The sequence below is a fragment of the Corella eumyota genome, chromosome 6 (genome assembly GCF_963082875.1).
Source record: "Corella eumyota chromosome 6, kaCorEumy4.1, whole genome shotgun sequence".
In the NCBI taxonomy this organism is placed as follows: Eukaryota; Metazoa; Chordata; class Ascidiacea; order Phlebobranchia; family Corellidae; genus Corella; species Corella eumyota.
The window spans coordinates 14,055,378-14,076,195 of NC_137495.1; the positions used below are offsets into that span (position 1 = coordinate 14,055,378).

General features: G+C 36.8%; 2 protein-coding genes across 2 annotated transcripts; both read right to left on the reverse strand.

The window, feature by feature from the left end:
• Positions 1-13,386: 13,386 nt before the first annotated feature.
• On the reverse strand, positions 13,387-15,968 carry LOC145755914 (protein FAM200A-like). Its single transcript, XM_082572148.1, has 3 exons — positions 15,666-15,968; positions 14,653-14,821; positions 13,387-13,841 (listed from the first exon to the last, which is right to left on the reverse strand). The coding sequence occupies exons 1-3, from the start codon at positions 15,966-15,968 to the stop codon at positions 13,387-13,389; spliced, it is 927 nt and encodes a 308-aa protein (XP_082428274.1).
• Positions 15,969-16,010: 42 nt separating this feature from the next.
• LOC145755915 (zinc finger BED domain-containing protein 5-like) lies at positions 16,011-16,625 on the reverse strand. The gene has a single exon (XM_082572149.1). It carries the CDS (start codon positions 16,623-16,625, stop codon positions 16,011-16,013), a length of 615 nt encoding a protein of 204 aa, XP_082428275.1.
• Positions 16,626-20,818: the final 4,193 nt, after the last annotated feature.

A 20,818-nucleotide genomic window follows, 5' to 3' on the forward strand; every position in this document is an offset into this window, starting at 1 on the left:
AACCAATACAGTCAACAGCCACTTCATCTTGATCGAATAAAATAGTTAAGTAACTAGCAATTAGTCGTATAGTTAGATGTGCCTTGGGGCGATGTTAATTATTATAACCTGACCACTTTGTACGAGTCGTAAAGAAGCTTAAGATGGACTAATCCGTTATAACTAGAACTTGATGGTTGATCTTAACTGGCTTGTTCATTATTGCTGGCTTGGAATTATGGCTAACGAATTGCCGGCAGCATGTTGTAGTGGTCAAAAAGCTTGGCATCACTACGTGAGGTTCTAGGTTTGATCCTCAATGCTCTAACGCCGTAGCGCCCTTGAGTAAGGCGATATAAACGATACCAACACTTAAATTCAAAACTGGGTTGGTGTAAATTTTAGAGTAGACCTCGCTACATCGAGAATAAATAAATAAAACAATTAATGTTGTTTAAACATACGATAACAGCTTGCTTTGGTATTTAATAATTTATTGGTTTGTAGCTAGGTCGGTGTTTATACCACTTACTGTGCTACAGCATGAAAGCATTTATTGAATACAAAAAAGCACATCGACTCCTAACTTTTTTTAGCACCTAGCTCTATTGTATCTAATGGTTTAGGCAACTCTTCTGCTTGAGGATAAATAAAAAATAATTGTGCTCACTCAACCGATACCACGTGGTCACCTTTTTCTTTTCTATGTCATGTTGAAATGCTGCTCTCTTATATTCGCTCTTTTTGGTTTTTGTTCTGGTTCGAGTGGCTCGCTTTGTTGACTGTTCTATGTGAATTTGAAAACAAAATATCTGTCCAGTTCTCCTAGTTCATGGTCGTTTCTACCACGTCTCCTATTAGTATTTCATCGTAGGGAAGGGTTTTAAAAATGTCTGTTTCGGGCGACAAAAATATTTGCACAGATTTGTTTTATTCTAGCAACTTCTACCCAAAGACGTGCTTGCTTAATAAGTATAATCATATTAATATGCCTAATATACAAGTGTAGTCTGGCTATCTAAAGCACTTTTATTTATCCAGGTTTCTAAAGTTTCTTTGTTTTAACCGTCGCTGAAGATCACTGAATTAAGTTAAAATATTAACCAAGAAAAATAAACTTAATACTTGTAAGTTTATATAAAAGAACTGGTATGAGAATTCAAGTTATCCTTTATGCTGCAACGTTTACCGCACACTGGGCACTGATATGGTTTAGCACCAGTATGCCCTCTCTGATGCCTCTTTTTGTTGCAGCATTGAAATAGCCCAGTCGCCCGGGGATTTCAAAGGGGGAATGGGGTAGAGAACTATGGAAAACTTGGTCAGAGGACTGGGATACGGGACGATGGGGAACTGGGCTAAGGAACAGAGATACAGGACTATGTGGGTCGAGAATCTCTAACGCGGCCCCCACGAGTCCGACTTTCAAATCGAAAGTCGGTAGCCATTGCTTTTGATGTTGATTGCGTTGTTCACTATTTGGTTGACCATTTCGGCCCCCGTATCTGCCGTCCACGGTGTTGACTGGTTGGGCATATTTTTGAAGGCTTTGCCCATTTTGGACTTCTCCTTCCCCCAGGTCATCATTCCATATGCCCTCTTGACGAAGGTTTCGGGGAAGGTGAAGTCCTCCCTGAACAGAGCCTGTTTAAATGAATTGACCGATGGTTTTGAGTCGAATTGTTTCGCCACCTTTTTGACTGTTTGTTCGTACCCTCTGATGCCTTTGCCTTTCGTGTTGTTCGCCATCTCTTTTTGTAGGATGTCTGGCATGGCATCTGGGTTGGTCTTATACATGTACTTGATCCAACTCGTTAGTACCTTCACTGGACTAACCCAGGTTGTGGCCATGCCAAGTGACGTCCGACGACTATGATCGCTGTTGGTGTCTGATATACTCCTTTCGAGCCATTGGTTGTGGTGAAACACCACTTGCGGGCTCGGAAGGAGTTGTCGGCGTCCACGTTGGCCCCATAGGCTAAGAAGTTCTCTTCTTGTTTTACTACGGAATTTGCATAAAAAAAATAGCGTGTTTTGATGGATAAAAGATGTATAAGCAAAACTTGAAGCTTTTAGACCCTTTAATAGCTGGATTTAACTGTTGAACAAGTTAAAAATTCGTTTTTTATTCGTAAGTAGCGGTATAACTTTAGTTTAATACTGAGCTCCATTAGTTGGTATTTTGTCATTAACCACAAAAAATGTTTTTGGTAGAATTTTTAACAACAACAAGAGTATAAGTCATGGGGTAAATTTAAGTGGGTGGAAGGGGGATATATGGATCGCTTTGTTGGTAATGGGGAAGGAGGTGGGGGGATTGGCGGTATTTGGGGCCGAAATAATTTTATTGTTTTTGTTAGGTGGTGTCCGAATGGGCCTTGGGGTAGAAGTAGAAGGCACGCCTTCCTGGGGTTTACCCACCGCTGCCTCTCCGGCCAGGGACTTCTCTTTGTCGCGGGAAGATGTTATGGTTCCGCCGCAACGAAGGGAGACCCTTGATACCGACCGAAGAGGTTGGCTAGCCTGGAACCTCTCTGATCTAATGGAGAGGATGGAGCTGTTTGGCTCCAGGCTAGCCACTTTTTTGTTCTCTGTAAAATATCTACATTAGAAGTTCAAATTACTTGCATAAGATTTTAACAGTTAAGCAAAAAAATGATCGTGATTATCTTTAGTCATAGTTAATTATATAATATTGACTAAATTATACTTTGCGGCAGAGATAATGCTGCGGGCATCCACTTTTTTGGCGCGCCTTCCCCGTTTCGCCCCATTTCCTTTTCGGACACCACCTCTGTGTTTTTGTTATTCTTGTTGTTGGCATTTCTGCATAAATTGCATTTAATTTAAAATAAATGAACACAAAATATGGTACATAGGTTAAATACTAATTATTAATACTACTAATTATTAAAATTTAGCAAGCAATATTACATCTCGGTAAATATAAATGTTTACTCATCCGCTGTAGTAGTTAGTTGTGTAACCCCCCCCACCCGTGTTGATTGTAATAACAATAACAAAATCAATGTTAATTTGTTAAACATACTTTGTTTGTAGGTTCCCAGATATTATTAAAGTAGTTTTTAAATTTGTTGTTTTCTTTCAAAATTTCATGAAGGTCATTGCTAAACATTTCCTCTGTATCAGCTGAAGCAATGGATCGCAATAAATTTAACACAAGTTGCCGTTTTTCTTTATCTCCAACACCATTTTCACCTTTTTTATGCCTGTTCACGGTGAAAATCACATAAGAACCCGTCAGCCTGTTAAAAAAAACAACCAAATAAATATTTAAATTCAGAGTTTATTTCCGTAAGAATTAGCCAGAATTTTATATTCTTGTATCAACCAACAACAAAGGACAGTTCTTAATAATTAAAATTAATAATTCGCTACAGAATCCTTCTTTTTTTATGACAGATTAATGCCATGCTGAAATAAATGCAATAGACGCTACATTTAAAGGTGTATATTTTATAAATAATTAAAATATTAAATACCAAACAGAAATAAATCGTTGGAAAAATAGTTCAATACCAGAAAAACGAGGTTAGAGTTTCCATGTGAAAAGAGTTGTTAAATAAGCCGCAAATTCGATAAACAAGTTATAGTTAAAAGCATTGAAACTTATTGTTTAAATAGGGAGGAAAAATACGTCAAAGCTTGACAGCAAATAAATAACAATTTTATTTCAAATCAACATCAAAAACTGTTTGTTTATAAAATTAAAAGTTAGCTTATGTGGATTTATCCAAAATAAGCTACAATTCCACTTGGGACACCATTTTTGCAAAACTTTAAGAGCCTCTTGAATATCATTTTGTATAATAAATGATCCAACAACCTGATAGTTAACGTTAGTCTTAATAAGGGAAGAGCATACTTTGAAGTTTTGTAAGTAGCATCTAAAAGACAGATCTCTTGACCATATCGTTCAAGCAGTCGCTTTTGCCATGAAAATTGGTGAACAAATAGTAGCGACTGCCTACTTTTGATAATAGAGATTTTATCTAATTTAACATCATTTTTTTCACTAGTTGGTCCCCTTCCATCTGCGACATAGGGTCGATACAAAACATTGTCATCAGTACCATATGACTCTTTCCATTCATCAATTAAAAGTTTTACAATTGTTTGATCAAATTTTGAGGGTTTTTTTTGTACAAATGCTTTATAAAAATGATTTGCTAAATCTCTTGTGGTCGGGAAAAATCGGCGATTCGTAGAAATGGGAACTTCTTTAGCTTTAAATAGGTCATGCTTCACATAAATTAACCGCTCTTTGTAATTCTCTAACATTGCTTACACCGTCATCAACCAATTTTCCAATTTTAGCAATAATTTGTTTGTCAACCATTTGCATATATTCTGCGTCCTGTAAAAAAATTAGAAGTTTTATTTACTAAGGGTTTATGCTATTTACAATATTATGTGACGTTATAAATAGGTGTGCTATTAAAATTTGAAAAAACTAAGTGATATAATAGTATATAAATATACATATATAATTTAAATATTTAATTTAAAAGTTTTACACAATGCATTGATTAAATCAAAATAATAACCAATAACATGTCCACTATGGTCCTCGTCTTGTGGAAACTTAATTTTGTAAACTACCATGCCAAAGTAATTCTGTAACTTTAATTTTTTCTGATATCTACACTGGCAGCTCTTATTTTTAAAATCATTTTCATTAAGGCTTGATTTGATCTTAAAAAGTGTTAATAAATAAATAAAATGGCAAACGTATAGTATATACTACTTTAAAAACATTAAATCATAAACTTTATCTTAAACTCTCAATTTGCGATCAGAATTATTTGAAATAGTTAACTTATCTTAATTATTAATAAAACCTGATATTCTGAAAATCTGACTATTTTTGATATGGTAAGCTTAGCAGTACAGTTAAACTTTTTTGTTCCCTGAAGGCACAAGTTGCTTTTTTTTCAAAGTGCAACTATAAACTGGCACCCTATTTTGCCCAACCTTTATATTTAAGCATTACAAAATTTTGCCTGCCTTAACCTTATTAATAAGCACCATTGGTAGCAATTTTAAATAAAGGACAGTTGTATTAAACTCTAACCCACAAACCTGGGGAACTACATGACCTTGTTGGGTACGAAGGTTTCTCACTTTATTTCGATCTTTCGAATGTTGACACTCCTTCCGAATAGTTTCTATTCGCTTAAGAGGAATATTTTCTTCATCCCAATAAACCATATCACTCGCTAAAACACAATTTAAGTGGTTGAAACTTTAATGAGTGTGGTTAAATATTTCAATATATAACTACTATTTGCTCCTTTTCTAACAGTATAAACTGGTAAATGTTGATCATGACTTAAGGTATATACGAAAAAAGGAGCCTTGTATAGATTAATTAACTACAATATAAAAAAACCAAGACATAATGTTTTTAACAAATTACCTGCCTTTAAAAAGAAATTAAAATATATATACCAAAATTAACTCGAGATAGCCCTGAAAAGGACTTTTTGATTTGCTGAATACAAACTAATTAAGACAAAGTCAAAGTAGCCCTGAAAAGGACTTTTTGATTTGCTGAATACAAACTAATTAAGATAAAGTCTTAATTTTAAATATTTGGGGTTTAAAATAGCTCGCGGCATTGTCCTGCCTATCGCCATGGACCTTGGCTGACCACGCATTGTGGTACATGAACTTGACAGCGCTGGTCAGTTGGTCATTGTTGAAGAATGACGCTCCGGCATCGTCTATCTTCATCATCTTATGCTTAAGCCGGAGCGACATCTGACCAACCCCAGCGCTGTCATTTGTCAAGGTGGAGGCATATTCAGTGGGGAAGAGCAACGCGCCAAGCAGCGTCTTCCCCTTACCGGCTGCTCCGTGCAGCATAAAATGCTGACTGAGCCTTATGCCGTCCTCGTTTGGGTCGCGTATCTCAAGCGCGGCCCCAACGAGTCCGACTTTCAGGTCAAACCTTGAAAGTCGGCTGCCATTTGACTTGATGTTCTTTGCGTTGTCTATTATGTTGTTGATTATTGCGGACCCGCTCTCTGCTGTCCATGGTGCCGATTGTGTGGGCATCTTCCCGAAGGCCTTATTCATCCTAGACTCCCCCTTTCCCCAAGTCATCATGCCGTACGCTCGCTTTACGAACGTCTCGGGGAAAGTGAAGTCTTCTCTGAATAAGGCCTGCTTGAAGGCATTGACAGAGGGCTTGCTGTCGAATTCTTTTGCGATCTTTTTTGCCGTCGTTTCGTATCCTCTTATCCCTTTTCCTTTGGTATTGTTCGCTAGTTCTTTGCGGAGTATGTCTGGCATCGCGTCGGTGTTTGATTTGTACATGTATCTGATCCAGGAGTCTAAGATTTTTACTGGACCAGCCCAACTGATTGCCATACCAAGAGACGTTAGGGTGTCGAGGACCGTCTTCTTCCGGATGGCCGGAGTGAGCCCCTCCGCTTTCTTCCGCCAAAGCAGACCATGGTGGTGTGGGCTCACTCCGTTCATCCCCCCTTCTTGTGGACCGACAACTATCGTGCAGTTGGGTGTTTGGTACACTCCTTCCGAGCCATTGGTCGTGGTGAAACACCACTTGCGGGCTCGGAAGGAGTTCGTCGCCTCCATTCTCCCCATATACTAAGAAGCTCTCGTCTTGTTGCTGCTTTCTTTGTGTCATCTTCTACTTTTGTATTTGTTTAATCGCGCTTCCAGAAATTTGTGATGATGTTGTCTATTAATCCCACTCTTATATTGGCGGTACCCATTGCCTTTTTTCTAAACGAACTAATTAGAATCTATTCTCATTGGCTTATAACCACACCCCTTTTTTCTTTTTGTTTTTATTGGTTTATACGAAAAAATAACGAACCGAAACGAAACGACACTGGCGCTACAAAATATTATATAAAAAAAGGCGCGCCAGTGTCAACGATGAAATCCAAATTCTATTTCTACCGTAGTTATATACGGGATCGACATTATATTGTCGGATTTGCCAGGTATTGCTGTGTACTTTGATGTTATCAGGTTTTTTTTAATAGTGTCCGTATAGACGTGCATCTGGGTGACCATGGCTTTTGATATAGGTGCTGTCATGTCGGAGATGTCGAACCACCCGCTGTCTCTTTTGGCGCTTATTGTTGTGCTTAATGTTGGTCCCGTAGCTTCCTCGTTTATCCCCGTCGCATGATTGTCTTTTTGCAGCAGCATTATCGGGATGTCATTGAAGTCGTCCCCTATCTCATATCGTTTCATACTGTTGTTTGTTATCAGTGGTTCTTCATCACAATTTGTTACATAGTGTGTCGATGTTGTTTGGTGGCCTATGTCGAATGATCTACGGTACAACATCGAGTCTGAGTCCCAGGCCATGTCTAGGAACACTCTTGGTTTTATTGCGCCGTCGGCGGTTATCCTATTCATTGCTGTTATTGGCCAGAGGTTCATGTGCCAATTTTTCACTCGATACATGTCGTATCCTGCTATGTCCGCCTTTACCGAATTGGTTGTTCCTGTCAATGCATGTCTTATGCTCCCCCCTGGCGTATAGAAACGCCATCTATTTCCAGTATGGGCTGCGTTGTGATTTTCTCCTATCAACATTTGGCGCGTTTGTACTGCGCTGCTCACTATGCATTGTTGTACAGTACTTGGTACTATTTGCCCATTGTCTGTATTCGTGTGGCTCCACCACGGTGTCCATGGCGCTCTTGTCGTTTCGGCATCACTGCCTGTCCGGTTACCTTCAAATAGCAGCACACCCTTTCTTCGTCCATATACTACTATATTTCTGTACATTTTCGGTGCTCTTATCAGGGATGTGAATTGTCCCGGGTGTGCTGCTCCCCCCCCCGTATTTTCTCCCGCCGCTATTTTATTAGCTGGCTCGTCTTCTGTTGAGTCTGCTTCTATTCCTCGCTTCATTATATTTCTGAAAGCTTTTGCGTCTGGTTCGAGTAACTGTCTTAGTCCGTTTGCATCCAATCCCACAGAAGCGGCGTCCTTTTCGTATCTTTCTTTTCTTTTTCTGTTAATCGTTTTCTTTGCACCCCACGATAAGCCAGTCTCTCTCTTCTTTGCAATTGTCGGAGCAAATATAGATTTTGCCCGAAAGAGAGTACGAGCAACAGTGCTAGCAACGCCAGGGATATTAGCTGTATTACGTATAAATTTCTCGTCTGCTGGATTGTAATTCCAATAAGCTCTGTTGCCCAACTCTGTATATTCTGTGTCGTGTTGTCGGCAAGCTTCATCTAACTCGCTTTTTGAACTGCCAGCCGCGTTGAATGGTCCGCAATGTGGATAGCCTGGTATGGTCCAACCTCCTAACTCTCCTGTTACTTTATGCCGCTTCTCTGGTGGTGGCATACTTATATATGACTATTTTCTGTTTACCGGCCTGGCCTCACTTCCTTCCCGTAGAATTTAGTAGCGCCAGTCGGTCGTTTCGCCCACGTCTGACTCTCTATAGTACATACCTTAACCCTAGTATGTACTATAGAGAGTCAGTGTTGAGTGTCAGTGACGTCACAGAGCTAGTCGAACTTTGTGCGGCGCATAGCGCCGCTCGACGCTCTGTGACAAGTTTAGTGTCCAAAATGCAGAAATAAACCTAAAAAAATCCCATTCCTAAAAAATTTAGTAACGAAATAATCGGCATTATCACGAAACAGTTACCATTGTGACGCAACAGTTACTTACTATTGTTCGACATTTCAGAGTGATGTTATAATTTCTACCCTCTTCTAATGGTCAAGTCAACTCTTCTGCTTAAGGATAAACAAAAAATAATTGTGCTCACTCAACCGATACCACGTGGTCACCTTTTTCTTTTCTATGTCATGTTCAAATGCTGCTCTCTTGTAATCGTTCTTTTTGGTTTTTGTAGTGGTTCGAGAAAGTCGCTTTTTTGTTACTTCTGTTAATTTGGAAACAAAATATTTGTTCAGTTATCCTAGATAATGGTCATATTTGCCACGTCTCCTATTAGTATTTCATCGTAGGAAAGAGTTTTAAAAATGTCTGTTTCGGGCGACAAAAATATTTGCACCGATTTGTTTTATTCTAGCAACTTCTACCCAAAGACGTGCTTTCTTAATAATTATAATCATATTAATATGCCTAATATACAAGTGTAGTCTGGCTATCTAAAGGCACTTATATTTATTCAGATTTCTAAAGTTTCTTTGTTTTAACCGTCAGACCTGAACTCGTAAGTTTGGGGGTATTGGAAACGGAATTAAAGAATTCTTAGTTTGTCGGGACAAATTGGAAGTTTTTTTTTAGGTGCTCACTGGCTTTGAGTAATCATTTTATAAGACACTTGTTGTATTAATAATATTGCAAGTATTGATATTTTTGCATTTGGATTCCTGGCAGTTTCCCGGGCATCCACCTTTTTGGCGTGCCTCCTTAACTTTGCCTTTAGCTTTTGCTTTTATATTGAAGGTTTTGAGCATTTCTTTGGAAATGCCAGCGTTTCAAAATAATTCCATTTAAACGTTCGAGCTGTGAATTACAAATCGGATGACAAGGACTTTAATAACTATGTACAACTCCTATATTCAACAAGTAACTTTAAATTCTACCCCGGTCAGAACTACAAAACTCGGCAGACCAAAAAACACAAAGTTGTTCTAAACAAGTTCATAACAGTTGTTGACATATAGCAGGGCAAATCAACAATATTTAATCGACAATATTTATTGACTACAGTTAACAAATACTTGTTCTTTGTATTGGTAGGTGTTTAGTGAGGCCTTTGATGTCCGTGAAAAAAATCCCCACGCTTTCTTTTGCTTGAGGGGCAAAACTTTGTCTTTAATTTGTTGCAAACCGGGCAAGGTAAACTTTTGAACCTTACAAACTGAAGCAGTCTTGAAGTATCTGGATGACGAAGTCCATTATATATTTTTAACAATGATAAGATGTATTATAACCGAGTTAAATTTCTACAGTGCAAATTCCTGAAGTCGAGCCTTGAAGCTGGGGTACTGCTATAGAGACATTTTCTTTCCGATAAAATATAACGTTGCATTTTTCTGGCAGTCAGTTTATTAAGCAAGCAACCACTTTTTATTAGAGCAAAATACGTTAATTTGAAAAATAACTTTCGAAACATGTATTTCGGGAACATGCATTATTACTATTGTCATTAAGTATTCTGTTTATGATTAACAATTTTAAACACTGTGCCAGCAGTGTCATCGCATTTATATATAATTTTTGCCATCGTCTAAAAAGTGATGTAACAAAAGATACGCTTTTAAATGCACTGCACAGACCTTGACTCATAAGTTTTAGGGTACTAGAAGCGGAATTAAAGAATTGTGAATGTTTGTTGCGACAAATTGGAGTTTATTTTTTAAATGCCCAACCTGCTCTTTGTAATAATATCACTATCACACTTGTTGTATTAATAAAATTGCAAGTATTGATATTTTTGCAGTTGGTGTCCTGGCAGTTTCCCAGGCATTCACTTTTTTGGCGTGCCTCCTTAAACTTTGCCCTTTTTTATTTAAACACCACAACTTTTGCTTTTATTGTTATGGTTGTTTCTTGTAGCCTTGCTTGTTGGTGACGATGCAAAACGGGCAAAAGCAATCAGTCTTGTGTAAATCCCGCATTTTCAGTATGTTTCTTGGATCTAAACGTTAAAACATAATATGAAAATTTTATATGCTTTTAAACGAATTTAAATTATAATATATTTAAATATGGAACAAAACTAGTTGTCAAGCGTAAAAGTTAAATGACCACACGAAAATTTATCGGTATACTTTAATAACACGAAATATATCATTTTATTGTTTTGAATGTTCAGTTTGTGTATTAAATAAAAAAAAGGAAACCCGCGGCAAATGTAATATTTCAGAAGAGTTAATTAGTTAATGACGCTTTGTTGATTTAAAATGCAATAATATTTTAAAGTTATTTGTAGTTTTTTACATTTCGTCGTCTGTAACATTGTTTAACATGCTTTCAAATTCGCTTTTCAGATGAATATAAAAATTAAGGTATTCTTGTTTATTTTTTGATTTAACATTTTTTTGTATCTCTCTTCTTGCAACATGGCATCGTTTCGGTCCAAACGTTCAAATAGTTTATAAATTTTATTTTCCAGTTCTTTTTTGGACAAATCTTGTCCAAGAGTTAATGATGTTCTTTTCTTTGGCGTAATATATATTCTTCTAGGCTTTTGTTTATTATTTTCAAGTTTAGATTTAATATTGTTAATCAAGGAATTTTGTGCTGTGTCACTAAAGTTAACCAATTCATAATCCAAATTTGTTTTTCCGTCCAGGCTAGTGTGTTGTTTACTTTTGTTTGGGTCTGCAAAGTAGTTGTTTTTCCGGAATGCCACACTTACCTTATTAATCTGGGCCGAACCCACGCTGTATGGTTTAGTGGTTGGAGGATTTAATGCAGGTAGTGCTTGTTCTTTAACCTTTATGACAAAAATGCAATTATTAACAAAGAACACATTAGGTATATATATAAACACAAATTGTTATTACAAGATAACGTGTTTTTTTACAACTGTCATGAACTGACAGAAAGTTGCTCATAAATTTTGTAATGTACCAATTGATGTCAATATTATCATTTATAAAACTACAAGTCCCGCCACATAGGTTAGAAAATTGCAAAAGCCTACGCAGGATCGTCACAGCGTAAAGACAAAACAAAACTGACATGCATTATTGATCGATTTTAAGCTTATATCAGCACTATGTAAATATAAGTTTAGCCAGTCCACAATTTACTACGTACAATTCACCTTGATTAATTTTTTCAGGTTTCGAAACGTTTTTTGCCACTGTTTTTCAGATGGTATTTCGGAAGTTTTCAGCCATGATTTGGACTCCTTGTTCAATTCCTCCAACAATGCATTCCCACTTTGGTACTTTCCTTTGATTCCAGTTCTGCTTCCGGACACGAACATTTGCTTCACACTCAAAGGGGGGCGGGCATTAAGAAGTTGTCTAAGGAATCCCGATACAATATTTCCTGGTATTTTGGATGGTTTCTAGCAAAAAATAAATGTCTTATTTTAGTTTTTGCGCATTCTACGGCATCCCAGTTACACTTTCGTATACCAGAACGTAAAAGCATTAATGCATGCAGATATGTTAAACACATTTGTTGTAAGTACGCGTAATTAAGGCATTGGACGCTTCGCGCCAGAAACACCGATTTTTCTACAATTTCTAACAAACGGAGTAACAAGTTCACGCCCAATAGATAAATAATTTCTAAAAAATTCCAAAGTTTATGATGATCACTTCCCTTTTTTAAATATTCCTGCGCCTTTGTTGTTGCAAAACCGAGTGAATAACCCAATGTACTCGTGAACACGTCCCAGTTTAAATTAACAAAAGATCGAGCACCATTCGTTTCCAAATGTAGCAGCCCCATTACTGGGACTACCCACCCGAACTCTGACCTTCCGCTTCTTCAACTTTGCTACAAAAATGTTCAAAAATCGATGTTTTAGTATAAAACGACTCGTCACACCTTTCACATCTCCAGACGTTATCCATTAAATCCCGCATCGTTAAAAATGGTAAACCATCACATTCGACGAAAAGCCATTCCCGCATTTTGCCACCGTATTCAGACAACCCAGCTCTTTTGCCAATATTTGAAATGACGCTGGCGATTGATTTGTAACTGTTGGGATTTACAAAGTCTGGTTCTCCGGGTTTACATGTCATTTTTGGGGCACTTGTTTCTACATTATTAAAGCTGCTGTAGGGATCGCAAAGGTCACCAGATACAAATTTTGTGGTCCAGTCTTCAAACGTAAGGCGCACCAATTTCTCTCCGCATGTACGGCATATTCTATACCAGTGGTTCTCAACCTTTTTAGCCCATGGACTATTTCCAAGCTGACCTAAATATACGCGGACTCAAGCCATAAGTATAAAAATAAGGTAGTTCTATAGCTTTCTACCGAAAAAAGAAAGCGCTGTTTATTTCTAAATAGGCAGTGTATTTCACAAAATAGGGGCATTAAATACGGTATTAACGAAAAAAAGAACGCACTTTTTTACAAAATGGGGGAATTAAATACAGTATTGACGAAAAAAAGCAAGAACTGTTTTTCACTCAGCACACAACTTAATGAGAGCCTTGTCCTTGAACTCGCATTGCAAGTTTATCGAATTCCGGTGTTATGGTTGCCAATGCACATCTGATGTCATCTTCCAGTTGAAGTCTATTGCGATATTTCGTCTTGATCATCGTCAGTGTTGAAAAGCCAGATTCACATAAGTAAGTCGTTGGAAAGGGCAAAAGAGCCGTTGCAGCTTGCTTGCAGAGATCGAAAAGACTAGGCTCCATTGACTGCACATTTGCCCAAAATTGAGTTAAAATTCGTCTTTCCACATCTGTCGACTTTGCAATTCAAGCAACTGTTGCAATGCAGTCCATATCTGAATGAACTTCTAGCGCTGACACCTGAAAAGGATTTCGAACCCAATTAAAGATTTTGCAATGATCATTAGAAGGAATGTATCGATCCAATTCAGAAACAAATGTGTTAAGGTGCTCAAGAAAGATGGGAAGAATGACGTCCAAATTAATAATATCTTTCTCTTCCACAAATAAGTTCAATGCTGGAAAAGCGGCTAGCCTTCGACTTATCATTCGATGCATCCACAGCTTTATTTTACCTTTAAATGCTTCAATACTTTCCAAAACATCAAAAAATAGTTTTTCTCTTCCTTGCATAGAACCATTCAGTTGGTTCACATGGCTGAAAAAATCAGACAAGAATAGCAACTTCGCAATCCATTCATCGTTACGAAAGCGATTAGCAAGTTCATGATTTTGCTCTTTTAAAAAAGTGTGGGTTTCATCTTTAAGGGTAGTGTAGAGTTACTAGATTTTATTGTTGTAGTTATTTTGGTTGGTTATTCGGTTTAACTGTTTAATTTGGTTTGGTATTTTGTTTAAGATTTAGTTATAAACGACAAGACGTTAACAGTAATACTTTTATTGTAATACGGCAAAACTACACGGTTTGATTTAAAGTTACATTACAAGATCAGCTAGATTGCTAGACTGACGTTAAAGTTAAAGTACGGTTTGTAGGTCCAGTTATTGCGAGATGCGACGGTGGCCAACTATCGGTAGATTGGTGAAGAATGTTTAAATTGTTCCAGTATTTATAGCACAACCGAAAGGCAATAAAAGTTCGTTCGTTGTAGAGCCGCTGGCCTTCTACGTACAGGTTACGTGGCTAATTCTCGTTAAGGGCGATTTTAGAGTGCATTGTTTGAAGTTGACGCCCGTTGTAACGAGAATAATTGTTGTACGTGTCCAGTCAATGACATTGAACTAGCTTGAACTTAGAATTGATTGTAATAGGCTTATTACAATTGATTCTACATCACCTCTCCTTGGAAAAAGTTGTGCATTCCTGGCATATGAAAATTCGGCAGAATCAATATCTTCTTCGGAAAAGCGAATGGAAATTGAGGAGTGAACTGGTTGACATGTTGCGATCTTCCTTATTCTTGAGCTGTGCCGTGGGCTTGCTTGCGACAAGTGACATTGAAAAGGGACGATGAATGAGCCTCTGTGGGCGTAGTTGAGCCAGCTTGGGCGTTAAAGTAGACGAGCCATCTGTGGGCTTTGTAGACATGGACGAGTCAAATGTCGGCTTACAGGCAAGGAAATAGTTGCAGTCAGAAAATCGAAGCCCGTTTGGAAGTCTGGATGAGTGCGTATGCCCCTTGTTCACCACTTCTGTTTGCATCGCCAATGTTCGAGAAAATATGAGAAACTTTAGAGATTTGTTGTGCCAGAAATAAGGGTTTATGTTGTCTCGGATTATCTAAAAACAAAGTTGTTACGCTTCCTACAAAATGTAGGTTTTGGCGTTTGTTTTATTTTTTGCGCTATAAAACGTTTATTTGCTGCGCTTTGTTAAAATGGCGTAATAGCCTTAGGCAGTTGCTAGTTATATTTTATTTGTGCGCGCATCAAACTAATTATATAACACTTTTATTAAGGTATTTTATTCTATATCGTAATTCGGAAGGTTAAAAATATCGAAAGGTTTAAAGTATCGGAAGGTTTGAAATATCGAAAGGTTTGCGTATTCGAGGTTAATTATAGCACTCTACAACTATATCATGCCGGGAAATCGCCATTTGTAGAGTTACTAGATTTTATTGTTGTAGTTATTTTAGTTGATTATTCGGGTTAACTGTTTAATTTGGCTTGACTCCGTTTACCGACTCATTTTATTATGATTATATTTGGTTTGGTATTTTGTTTAAGTTTTAGTTATAAACGACAAGACGTTAACAGTAATACTTTTATTGTAATACGGCAAAACACTTACACGGTTTGATTTAAAGTTACATTACAAGATCGGCTAGATTGCTAGACTCACGTTAAAGTACGGTTTGTAGGTCCAGTTATTGCGAGATGCGACGGTGGCCAACTATCGGTAGATTGGTGAAGAATGTTTAAATTGTTCCAGTATTTATAGCACAACCGAAAGGCAATAAAAGTTCGTTCGTTGTAAAGCCGCCGGCCTTTCTCGTTAAGGGCGATTTTAGAGTGCATTGTTTGAAGTTGACGCCCGTTGTAACGAGAATAATTGTTGTACGTGTCCAGTCAATGACATTGAACTAGCTTGAACTTAGAATTGATTGTAATAGGCTTATTACAATTGATTCTACAGTAGCCACTCTCTCAAGCACTTTACCTCGTGACAACCAACGAATATTTGAATGGAACAGAAGCCCACTATGTTCCGCTTCCATTTCGGCACACAAAGCACGAAACAAACGAGTGTTCAAAGGACGAGATTTAATGTAATTTACCACAGATACAACCTCTTTAAAAACTATGGCAAGATCTTCTTGTATTTCTTTTGTTGCAAGATTCTCTCTGTGAAGAAGACAATGAACAACTGAAATGTTATTGTTTTTCTTTTTCACAAAACTCATAAAGCCTTTCTTACTTCCCATCATGGCTGGAGCACCATCAGCACAAACAGACACGCAATTAGATCACTCAAGCTCGTGTACTTCAAAGAAAAAATCAACTTTCTTGAATATTTCTTCTCCTGTGGTTTTTTTAGCAAGTGGACGGCAAAACAAAAACTGCTCCACGAAATCAGTTGTGTCAAAATATCGCACAAACACCATAAGCTGTGCATCACTCACGATATCTGTTGTCTCATCCAGTTGCAAACTAAATCCCCCACAACGTTTTACGGCAGCAAGTGTTTGTTGCAGAACATTTGTTGAGAGTTCTTCAATACGCCGCTTGATGGTGTCGTTTGACAAAGGAACCATTGTCAACTTGTTAGCAACAGCATCACCGCACATTATCCTGGCCATTTCGACAGATGCTGGTTTAATCAAATTTTCTCCAGCTGTGTGAGGCGCTTTTGCACGTGCGATTTTCCATGCAACTGCAAAAGAAGCACGCACTGCATGACTGTGAGAATATACTATTCCTCCCCAAGCAGTTGGGCGATCGATGCGACTTCGCTTCACCTGATGCTCTTTTTCTTTAAATACTTCAAGAGTTTTGTTAACAAAATTCCCATGGTTTGATTCTAGGTGCCGACGAAGTTTTGCTTCCTTTAAAGAGCTGTGAGCTAAGACTGTTAAGCACATCACACACTGCGGCCTTACTTCGCCATTTACCTCAATCGAAGTAAATCCAAGTATTCATCATTATATGCAAACTCTTGCTTTCTTTTAGTCATTTTTAAGTAACTACGGTAATTATATGCTGCCTTATCAACACAGACTGATGAAAAGAACGAATTAAAACTCTTTAATATGACATATCACAAAGATACCTTAATGAACGGTAGGTAAGGTTTTGTAGAGGTCAAGCAACTCGAGCTTTTTAGCTGTTGTCCTTACCTTGTATTGATTTCTTAATTTTGCAATAGATCTGCAACACTGCTTTAACTGAAACTGCTCTAAAGTCCTATGACTAATGTTCTAAATTAATTTGTTTAATTCACCATTGTTGATACAGTGCAACTCTCGTAATTACATGCTGATTAATCAACACAAGGTAATACGGAGAACGCCCTAAATGTCTTTATTATGACATCACAAAGATAAAGGAAGATTTTAAAACACGGTATATAAAAAAAGTGAATACAGTAGTTTCGGTTACAATGCATCCACGTCGGGCCGGCCGATTTTGGCTGCAAAAAGCGGCAGGTGTAATAACAAACTTTCCTAAACTGCACCTAAAAATCGGATTCGGTATCTCTAATTTGTCACAATTGCCGTTTATTTGCACATAGTCAAAAACAATTTTCTTATCAAAACAGTATGGACCGGGTGTATTAAGCGGCAGCTGGAACATATTAACCGTTTTTTGTAATGGCAAATATATCGGATAATTCCGTCCCAAGCAATTTGGATGTATCGGTAATAAGCGGCTGACTGTATTAACCGAGAATATCGTAAGTGAATTCTACTGTATTCCGCGTTTTATTTTTAAAACAGTATGAACTAATTACTGATAATGGCTGAATTATAATTCCCTAAGCAACAATGCTCGCGGACTCATCCAGGCCCTTCGGCGGACTCATTTGAGTCCGCGGACTCGGGGTTGAGAAACACCGTTCTATACGAAGGGTCATTTTGTGCTCCGCAACCCGAACATACTTTTTCCTCTGAGGCTAATTTAATTTTAGACACAATATCGTCAATGTAATCAGTTTCATCGGACAAGCCATGTTCATTAGCGACGATATGTTTCAAGAATTTTGAAACACAGGCCCTGTGTCGATCATTCCGTCTAAAAGTGCTTGCTTTTTTTCATCGGTAAGCTCCGTCCACATCCAGTTGTCTGGTTTTAAATTAAGATTTTTTTGCATATCGTTTTCGTCGTCTAAAATTATTGTAAGATGGCTGGTTATCACACTTGTTGGTACAGCATTTGTTCCTGTGATTTTATAGGTTCTGCCAATCTTTTGATTGTTGTCAAAAACTGATTTCGTTAAACCATTGGGGTACGAAATTGCCGTATTTGCCAAGTTAGATAACCAGTTACAAATATAGGGTGTAAGAGCCGCCAGGTGAGTTTGTTCCCAACATGTTGATAAGTTGTTTTGAGTTGGTTAGTTTGTAGGCCAGCTATTCTCGCGGAAAGATAGAGGTAAAACTAACTTTGAGTTGCGTCAATGGTAAATAAAATATGCGATCAAAAACAACCAACGCAGGACTATTTAAAAAGAAATGCTAATATAAGTTTCACGAAGAAAATGATGAAAAATCAAAAAGCAACCTGATTTACACAGGTTGTATTTGTGTTTTAATTGCCTGGAAAGTTATGACTTGAACTTACACAAAAAATCAGCAAGGCGAAATTTAAATGCATGAGGGAAACGGGCTTTATATCCTTATATTCATCGTATTTGTGTTATAATTGCCTGGAAAGTTATTACTTTAATCAAGCCAGCAATATTCCATCAACTTCGCAAACCATGACTAAAGAAAACTTTACGGAAGAAAATGAACTTGAAAATTTAATTTCTTCTGATATTAAAAACCTGTTTGTTTTAAAAGAATGCAGCAAATTTGTTTCTATAGATGAATATAATGCATTCCAATGGCTTTCCCAAAGGCCGAAAGATTTAGTGGAGGAAGTTTCAAAATTATGTAATGTTAATATAGGTGAAGACAGCAAAAAGTCGGAGGTTGTAGCAAAAATTGTTGAATGACAAGTATAAAGCTAAACTCAATATTAATAAAGTTTCTAAAAATAATATGCTTTTCACGGCGTAAAATTAATTAAAAATATAACATTCCACAGTTCTACCTGCAGACCTGCTCTTCAGTCAGTCAGTACTAAAAAAGTATTTATTTTCTATTAAACTAATTTTCTTAAATAGTCAGGTAATCAGATAAAGTATGCAAGAAAAAATGTTGGGTTCTAATTTTAATGCTCAGTAGGCGAAATGAACAACAATGAAGGCTCCAGCCTGCTAGCCAAAAAGCGATAAGGCGATTTAATTGTATAAGAACATTTATTGTAAAAATAATAAAAAGAAATCGATAAACACACAAGTAAAAAAACAATGAAGGCTTTTATATATAGTAACAATGGTGAAATAAATGAAAAGAAATCAATAAAAACACAAAAAAAAATACAACAAACCAAGTTAATAAAAAAAAGTCATTATCAGTGTGCGGGACACTTATTTTCGTGTTCTGCCACCGCCTTATTAAGTTGGAGTTGCATTTATACAACTTGCACCCAATAATTGCAGTCGGGAGCGTCACAGCCTATCCAGGTCGTTTAAATCTGATTAACGATGATCAGACAATATTAAAAGTGAAAAGTTTGTATGTCTTTATTTATGTCAGTATGTTAAATCCACACATCGTTGATCGTCAACCGCCAACGTCAGACTAATCTACTTTAGTAATTTGCAACTAAAAGGCTGATTTACCTGTTCCAGTGTGATCGTCGACAATGATAACATCGGGAAGCCTTTGACTAGAATCTTTGGGATTTAGATGTTGTTGCTGTTCAAACTCCTCTCCCACTTCAATTTTTAGCAAATCCAGTGGAGAGGCTGTTTGCTTGTTGAACAACATATTCCCAGTTCCACTGCTTGACTGGCCGGAAAAGGATGGAACTTAAAAAAAATAATTATTAGTTACGAAATGCAAAAATATGTCTTACTGGCTGGCAGGTATACAAACAGAAAGGCAATATATTTTTTTAAAACTTACTTTTCTCCGATATTGTTGACTCCATATCCTTTTGAAACTGTTGAATTTTTAGCTCGTACACATCGTTGATATTAGCTTCGCTAAGAACGTGAAAATTTTTATTTTGTTCCATTGCGGTAGTCCGTTAAGTTTCTATTTGTTTTATAAATTTAAAGCTGTCCAGAAAATCTTCTATATAAATGAATGTCGGGTGGCCATTATAAATATTTGAAGGCTATCGGCTGTCCAAGTAACCACAGGGAGTTTCCTTTTTTGCCATTTTTTCTTGGTGCAAAAAAGCGCAAAAGTTTTGTTCCACCGTTGATAGCACATTTTTAAACATTAATAAAAAAGTAGCCATTTTTCATATTTAAAAAGGCTGGCCTTTTTTATTACATATAATAATAAACGATGTTATACCTAAAAAAAATTTTTGTAGGAAAAATGTTATAGGGCAATACGATTTATTAGTTTTTGTTTTTTTAACTAGAATTCTAACCCGCAACACGATAAAAATTGGACACTTTATCACTAACTCACCATTTTAAATTTAAAGCATTTGGTTGTAGAGAATAAAAACATGAATTACAATTGGCAAATTACAAAAACTAACTTTGTATTTGCACTATGCCAAAAAAATCTTAAGTATTTAATTTCAAATAACCTAAAATTAGTTAAAGGCCTATCTTATCACTAACTCACCATTTTAAATTTAAAGCATTTGGTTGTAGAGAATAAAAACATGAATTACAATTGGCAAATTACAAAAACTAACTTTGTATTTGCACTATGCCAAAAAAATCTTTAAGTATTTAATTTCAAACAACCTAAAATTAGTTTGTATTAAGATTCCAAAAATTTAAAAAAAGGCCTATCTAACTTTACCAATGGTAAAAAACTAAGGCAATTTACTATGATAAGTCAGTTAAAAATAAATCTTTCAATAAAAAAAAACTCTTCATAATAATGTAATGTTTAACCTTATGATGAAAAAAGTTTTTTTTGCCGGGTAGGGAGATGCTCAGAACCCCAATCATGTGTGGGTGAATATCTACAAATAACTTAAAACTCTTTTTCTATGGAAGAAAATTGGTTTAGCACCTGTATACCTAATATTGGTT

Bases quoted from the DNA above. Each gene is read 5' to 3' on its own strand.
- LOC145755914 (XM_082572148.1), bottom strand. From the start codon at position 15,968: ATGGGAAGTAAGAAAGGCTTTATGAGTTTTGTGAAAAAGAAAAACAAT. The intron at 14,822-15,665 runs GTAATAAGCCTA...CTTTGTTTTTAG, and splicing joins TGGCTACTGTAGAATCAATT to ATAATCCGAGACAACATAAA. The intron at 13,842-14,652 runs GTAAGCCGACAT...CTACCCTTAAAG, and splicing joins CTGCAACTATTTCCTTGCCT to ATGAAACCCACACTTTTTTA.
- LOC145755915 (XM_082572149.1), bottom strand. From the start codon at position 16,625: ATGTGCTTAACAGTCTTAGCTCACAGCTCTTTAAAGGAAGCAAAACTT.